At 43.5% G+C, this 8,119-nt stretch overlaps 1 protein-coding gene across 1 annotated transcript in view; it reads right to left on the bottom strand.

Moving 5' to 3' along the window:
• The window catches only part of HS6ST1 (heparan sulfate 6-O-sulfotransferase 1), a 303,234-nt gene extending 295,118 nt beyond the window's left edge, over positions 1-8,116 (bottom strand). The window contains exon 1 of the mRNA XM_019503711.1: positions 7,602-8,116. Coding sequence (XP_019359256.1) covers positions 7,602-8,116 — 515 coding nt within the window. The remainder of the gene's footprint in view (positions 1-7,601) is intronic.
• Positions 8,117-8,119: the final 3 nt, after the last annotated feature.

The raw sequence follows: 8,119 nt of genomic DNA, 5'->3' as shown, positions 1-8,119 counted from the left end.
ATGTAGGGCCTGCCCTCCTGACCACATGGGTGGCCCTCCTCTGCACCCTCTCCACGCTGTCCACATCTGTGCGGCGCCCAGAACTGGACGCAGTACTCCAATTGCGGCCTAACCAGTGTCGCATAGAGGGGGAGGATAACCTCCTTGGACCTGCTTGAGATGCATCTGTGGATGCACAACAAGGTATGGTTGGCCTTCCTGATCACATCCGCACACTGTTGGCCCATGTTTGTATTGGTCTCAATGACTCCAAGATCCTTCTCTGCCTCTGCACTGACGAGAAGGGAGTTCCCCAGCACGTAGGTGTGCTGCTGGTTCTTCCTCCCTAGGTACAGTACCTTGTACTTGTCAGTGTTGAAATGCATCCTGTTCTTATCCGCCCACCCCTGTAGCCTGTCCAGATCCCATTGCAGCCTATTCCTTCCGTCTAGCATGCTCCAGTTCTTACTCCAATAAGTATAATTTTAAACTGACTGTGCAAAACCATCCTTCCATCCCAATACTTCTAGGGAATCTAGATACAAACAAGGTTCAGCTTTACAGGCACAATGAAATTATGGCAAAAGACACGTCACTTTTTTTTTTTTTTCTTTCAGAGAACCAAAAGCACATACATGTACTAACCCAGAAAGTGCTTTTAATCCTTGAGCATTCAGGTGGCCAATGCATTGACTAGTAGTTTAAAGCAAGGAAGAGGGGGTTTCCTCATGCAAGCCAAATGATAACAGCCCTCCTGAAAAGATTTAAAGCAAAGACTTTTTTTTTTTTTTTTTTTTTTTTTTTTTTTTTTGAACACTGGGTCTCTTCTCTACTTTTGTTTGGCTACAATTATTCTTCTGTAGGGACAAGAGAAAACCGAGTTAGCAATGGAAACAGGGTCTCCAGCTTCTCTGCAGACAACTAAAATGCTTCATTGGTTTATAAACGCAGTGACCTTGTGCAGTGCTTTGAGGTTCATCAGGAACCTAAACCTGCAAACCAATGAAAGCTTTGCAGGAAGAGGATGCAAGTCAGGGGCAGGCAAAATCTGGCCCACTAGGCAATGTCATCCAGCTTGTGGGCACCCACCAGCTAATTGTACCCCAAAACTCATTAAGTGTCCCTTCAGCCAAACTAACCGACCACCCCTGATGTAAGTGCTACCTTTGGAACTGGAGGTACAGGGATGGCCCAAGCAAGGCTCTGCACTACAGCAACCTGGGTTATAAGGAGAGACCTCCAGCAGGTCATTAGAAATGCTTCCATACCAATATACAGCAGAAATCCTTCAGTCCTCACCTGCAAAGAAGAATCTTTGAAATACACAGCAAACACACTCTGTCTTGTCACAGGTAAATCCGAAGGTGTTTTAGTAGGTCTCTGTCAATTCACAAACATGCAGTTGGTTTAATAGTGTTAAATCTAAAACCACTGCAGATTTCTCACTGAAGAGCTGGTATCTTAATAAAGCTCCTTAAAAATCAACAACTCCTTCAAGAGTGCACATGAAAGTCCCCAGCTAACAGTCACCATGGCCACACTAGCTTGTAAGGGGCATAGTGTGTGTACACAAGTGCTCTGTACATGTTTTACGGTGCTGTGATTTAGAGCACTTTTTATAACACTGTAAAGTTAAAGCACTCTTAAACATGGCAGAAGTGCAAAGTTTGGTGAGGGGGGACCTCTGAATCTCCTTATACTTTCCAGACTAGGAGGCAGGGGGGCACTCTGCAGCCTCCTGGGTCTTTTCTACTGGTCAGAAATTTGACCAGCATATAGAAAGCTAGGTTGTTAAAGTGCTGTAAAATACAGCGCTTTGAACTTAATACTTCATTTAATAAGGGTTAAATTTAAAAATAAGTACAGCCCTTTTGAAGTGCTGTAAAGCCATGCACTTCTATTAAGTCATGGCAATAAAGCACTTTAAATGGTGAAAAAATAAAAGCACTTTCTGTACCCATACATGCATCAGAATCACTCACTTTCGGGGTTACAGAATATACCCACTGTCTGCAGAGCTGCACTCAGACAGGGACACCTAGTGGGAACCCAGACAACATGACATACTCCCTGGGCCAAGATGTCCTGCAACCTCTGGTTGTGGATTGGAAGCAATTAACTTTGGAACTACTGTATGTGGTCATGGTGTAAACACAGTAATATGTGGCCCATTGTAAAATGGAGAGAGAGGTAGTTAGCCATGTTAATCTGAAGACAGGCAGGAGGCAGGGCAGTGTGGAACTTTACGTCCCTTTACAATGAAGCTGCGTTTCATAATGTTACGTACAACCCATATCAGTTACTAAGATTCAACTCCATAATTTAAAAAACAAACAACGAACCCAAACAACCCCAAACAAACAACAACTCCCCCCCAAACAACCACAACTCTGTGGATGCCCATAGTCTTATTTCTAATATCACATTTATACAATTATATCCTCACTGACTATGTAAGAGAAGGCAGAATCTGAGGGGTGGATACATTCCTAGAGAAGATCTGCCAAGTTGTAATGAGAAAAATAAATCAGGGTTGTGACAATTTTTTTTCCCCCTAAAGGGCTAATGAAATGCAATTTTGCCAAGTAGTGCAGCGTTGCAAAAATCAGGTTAATGAAAGTAGACACTGAAGCAGTGACAAATCTAAGGAGTCATCCTTTCTATTTTGCCAACAAAGAACAGAAGCTCCAGTAATAATTAAGCCCAATATAAAATATTAGTACGAGTCCTGTGCAGCTCAAGCAAAAAGAAAACTTTCATTTCTAGGACAGCGGTTTCAAGAAGTTCAGGCTTTCACCTATTTTTAAGATGTCAAATTCAAAGACTTGCCAGCACTAACCAATCACCCTCATCTCCAGGAGACAGGCCATGTTTACAATCCACTACATCTTTCAGATTTAAGTGAATGTAAGGGCCTAGTAGGGAATTCTCCATACACAACTGGCTAGAACATATGTGGCGTGCAGGACTTGAGTTGGCTTATGTAGTAGATGGCCCACGTCTCTTTCCACTTACAACAGTTCCACATTAGTATCACCGACTCATTTTCAACAGAACTAATCCTAAACCAGACAGGAGTAAGGGATTTGAGAACAAAGCCCTTAGGATACAAACACCCCACACCATGCACATTCCCGCTAGGACAAATACATTTGAGCATCTAAAAGTTGCTAACAATCCAGGAATGATTTAATAAAGAATCTCAAAAACAGTCGGTCTTTTGATAAGGTGCCCCTACAGCTCCTACACACACGCACAGCAAAAATCTCAAGCACAGAGGTAGAGAGAGATGTAGTAAGAAGTTGTAAAAGTTCACACTTCAGAGGATCAAACTAACACAATCTGTGCACTGCTGGGCCCCGTGTTAATTGTTTCTTTTAAAAATTAAGAAATAAATAAAACAAGGGCTGCAAATAGCTTACCAGGGAGACACCAAAAGCTAAGCAAATTAAACTATTTAACCATGGGTTTTATTAAAACAAACATTTTATAAAATGTTCTTACATTTGTTTTTGTTTATAAAACATTCAAGTCTTCAGATAAGATTGTGCGATTTTTTTTGCCTCAAAATATATTCCAGTCCATTTCTGGAGCATAGTGTGAAATGTAGATAAAAGCTCAGCAGGTTAACTTCTGTAACAGATTCGCTATAAACACAGACACAAAGCCAAGATTAAGTTAGCCTCTTGAGAAGGATCATTAAAAAAAAAAAAAAAAGATCTACCCAGTACTTGAAACAGAAATTAAATGAAGGGAGAAAACATGGGGGGAGGGGGGGAAAGAGAGAAATACAGAACTGACAGTACAGTCTTCTGCCAAATATATGTTTTTTCCACACCAGCTAGCCACCGCCACCAAATAGCTTTTAAAGAAGCTGAACACTTTATAAATTGTCTCCACATGAGCAAGTCTTCAGAACAACCACCAGTTACTCTATTTTCATACGATGCAAAATTTACTGGTGGGGCAGCAAAGCATTTTTTTCTTTCAGGTGAGCTGGGGGGGGGGCGGAAAAAGAGAAGGGGGGAAGGAGCATATGGATCAAACCCAGCTTAATTTATTTTTATCTTATTGTTCCTATAGCAAACCATGGAAAAAGGGGAAGACATCAAGCTCATGCATGCAGTGCACAGCGCGAAGGTCTTGAAAACACTGCTTTCCCTTGTCTGTTCTTGGAGTACATGTAGGACCCAGGCATGCTGCAGGGAGGGAGGGTAAGCCACTCCAGTACCATTAGGAGCTGCTCCAAAGATATTTCCATTTGTTTGCAGGGTTGGGATCAGACAGAAAATTGGGTTAAAGTGATCCATCCCTGACTGTTCAGTCACAGAGTTTGTGAAGAGTCAAACTGACACACATTATAATAATCAAGATTTTAAAAAAAGTAGCTTAAGATTCTAGGCACCTCCATTTTTGGGTGCCTAAACTCAAAACAAATTAAAGTGACCTAATTAACAGAAAGTGTTCAGTTTCTGCCTTCTGAAAACTGGGCTTTTTATGGTGCTTCAAATTGAGTTCCCCAAATCACCAGTCACAGTTGAGTCTTGGTCAATATTTACTAAGTACTAACTGTGCAAAGCAATGAACAGACCCCTGTTTTAAATAAACCTGCAATTTCCCACCTAACAAAATCATCCTCTACGGCAGCAGATGATAACTGTAATGAGGAAGGTAGGTACTGTATTTGGGTTCACAATGGAGCTCACCTGAAGTCCTAGATTTTTTACCACCACAAGAGTTAGTTTATTTTTTTTAGTTGTACTAGTATAAAGCACAACACGCTGCAAGAAATGAATATCCAAGTCTTTTACAAATGCCTTTTATAAACAAAGGGAGGGGGGGAGGGGAAAAAAATACCCTAAGAAAAAAAATAAAACAACATAAAATGTTTATACATTCTGTCCCATTAGAGCTAAAGTGTGTCCAGAATGCTCTTTTCAACCCCACCATCCCCCGTTTTCTGCACTGATCTAGTAAACAATAAGGAATTTGCAGCCTTTGGACATTGCAGAACTCCCCCTCTCTCCCCTTTGCACCCCCCACCCCACCCCCCATTAAGTTCAACACAGAGCAGCAGGACAATAAGAAAAAGCTATCGCATTGTAAATTTATGTACCATGCATAGGTTATGGAATGTAGTGCAATAGGGCACTAAGCAGTGATAAAGCTGCATTCCTTACAAAGTTAACAGCTTTTTGCTCATGATTTGTGCATGTGGGCACTGCTGAATGACCTTCAAGCTTTCTAAGACCCACAAGAAGGCACAACATTAGACAGATTTATTTTTAATCAGGTGGTTGCAGCTCTATTTTAGGGACTAAACCTATAGTTTTCTCTCCCTTCCAATTCTGATGCAATGGCCTGAAAGAGCAGTTTTAAACTCTGCTGTAGGTAATGAATAAAGGAGCGAGAACCTATGGTCTAAAAGGGTGAATTTGACGTTTGTATCTCCAAAAGAGCTCTGAAGGCAACTTCAGAATTCAAGTCCAGCAGGGCTCAAGGAGTCTCTACCCAGATGATTCACATTGCTGTTTTTTTTCCCCCCTCAGTAGGAATTTTATAGTCAAATACCATTTAATACAATAGCCACTCTAACATACATCTTGCATAAAAGCAAGCGGAGTTTTGACAGCTGAGATACATTATTCAGAGCAGAGAAATGAAGTTATATAGCTGGCAGCATAGTGGAAATAATGCAGGAACGTATCTTTTTCATTTCAACAAAGGAAATCCTCTACATCCCTGGCTTTAAACAAACCACTCTCATTTCTGAATCCTGATTTCATTACATGCCAGAAAAAGATTATCTTTTTGTGAAAATGCTTTACAAAACAAGCTAAATTAGACTATGATACAACAATGCAGTGTACTAAGACAATATTACAAAGTCAACTGGCAGCTATGTATCATACCAAAAAACATTCCCGGTACATAACTAAATGGATGGACAAGCACACTGCACATTGATGAACCAAGACAACTGACATCAAATTACTTGAAATACCCATACGACAGTCCCTACATTTCTGAAAACCTAACCCTAACTCAAGCTACATAGGGTGACAGAAACAAAGAGACCACCGAGCAAAACTCATGTGTTAGGATACGCAAGAAGGAGGAAGCAGCTTATTTATCCAAGGCATTTTGAACAATGAGAGTTGAAAAACAGCAACTGCCAAAAGCCAAATCCTATAGGCAAAACATCCTACAGTATTCAGAAGTTATTGAAAAGATACAGTACTGAGAATCTCTAGGATCTACTGGCTCTGAAAACATCTACAAGTTACAGTGAGGATTTCTTAGTTCTGCAAGATCTGCTCCCCACCATCAAACGCGCAGCCCGCAGCTCCACAGAACATCTTCACTAAGCATCCAGGGCTAAAAGGTGACTGAGAAATCCTCCAGCAAAACTCTTAGTACACCATCACAATGAGGATGCTCTCCTTGTCACAGCATTGCAATGTTTCTAGGTCCTGTTATGAACCAAGCTACTGGCTAAGAGAGGGTTAACTAACTAAAGATAGAGTAGGCTTTGAACAAAACTGACACCATTGATAGAAGCTTGCAGGTGTCTGGGTCTAGCCATAAATTTGCACACAGGTCTGCCTGGGAGGTTAATGGTTTGCTAACTGGATTCCAAGGGTCACAGATTAGGTTTTTGCCAGATTTGAACTTTGGACATTTTTCATTCCAGCCCTTCTCTAAGTCTCCAGCAGGAACAGGACAGGTCAAGGGGGTTTTGTTTACAAGTGCTCACAAGCACCCAAAAATACAATGAGACCACAAGGGAAGGCTGATCAGATGCTGTCCCTTTGGACGTGTGCCTTGGCTCACTGCTCCTACAAAAGCCAGCTTGACACCCACCCAAGTATAATATTAGGATGACAAGTGTTGAAACTTGCTGAAATGACTTGGAAAGAAAAAAAAAAAAAAAGCAGCAGCAATCATAAGAGACAACAAAGATAATGCTAATACCTGCATGCAGCCAATTATGAGACTAATGAAAAAGGTTTAGAAATGCAAACAAGACACCAGTGATGCTAAAGCATATTTCCCCTCTGAGGTTTCCAGTCAGTAAAGCATGGTGTACATCTGTACGGGTGCACACATACAGTGTATGTATGTACGTTTCCATCTACACACACACACACGTATATATACACACACATATATAGCTATCTATATCTCTCAATATAGATATAGATGCATGTGTGTATAAAGTGTGGCATTTGGAAACAGTCACGCAAGATCCTGCATCATTCTAAGAATGAAAGCGGCTGTAAAGGGCTGTGGCAAGAGCAACGGTGATTTACGTTCACTAAGGAGACTGCGTTATGGTATTACCAGCGATAGCAATCAGCCAAAAACACTGCAGCTCCTGGAATGAGAGACGTGTGGGCGCACATTTGCCCGGTAAAGCGGGAATAAGAGAAACCACAGAAGATGGTTTAAAGAAAAGAGAGCCACTTGTGTTTTAAGGGCCAAGTTTCAGTGGGTAATTTGTCCTCAAGCTAAGACGGAGGGGGTGAGAGGACAGGAGGTGGCACAGCAAGAATGACAGAGGGGCTGGAGGGCAGAGGTGAGCCTCGAAGTGCTTTGGAGGCAGCTCAAGGGAGGCTCACCTGGGGGCCTTGGCGGCGCTGGCGCTGGCGGGGGGGCTGTCGCGGCGGTCCAGCACGCCGGGCACGCAACTGGTGAGCTCGGTCCAGTCGGCGTGCAGCCCGCAGCTCCAGCCGGTGGAGAAGCGCGAGAAGAGCCAGGTCTCGCGGCGGTTGGGCCGGTAGCAGGTGCACTTCTTCTGGCCGGGCCGGCAGTCGCAGGGCACCTCGAGCCGCACGTTCTGCACCAGGTGGCGGCCGAAGGTGGTGCCGCCCGTCTTCTGGATGTGCAGGAACACGATGACGCCGTCGCCTTTCATGTCGAAGGCCAGGTCGCGCGCCAGCTCGCGCACGGGGAAGTAATACTTCTGCACGTAGTGCGGGTCGGGCGTGGGGAACAGGTCGGGCGCCTCGGCCGCTGCGCCGCGCCGGGGGGGCGCCCCGCGGCTCAGCCCCGGCCCCGCGTACTGGTACAGGATCAGCATGAAGCAGGCGGAGCCGGCCACGGCCAGCACGAACTTGCTGCTGCGCTCAACCATGGT

This window comes from Gavialis gangeticus, unplaced genomic scaffold (assembly GCF_001723915.1).
Source record: "Gavialis gangeticus isolate Ggan-Ray unplaced genomic scaffold, GavGan_comp1, whole genome shotgun sequence".
Taxonomy (NCBI): domain Eukaryota; kingdom Metazoa; phylum Chordata; order Crocodylia; family Gavialidae; genus Gavialis; species Gavialis gangeticus.
The sequence above is the reverse complement of the archived record's forward strand: the minus strand, read 5'-3'. Positions and strand labels throughout refer to the sequence as shown.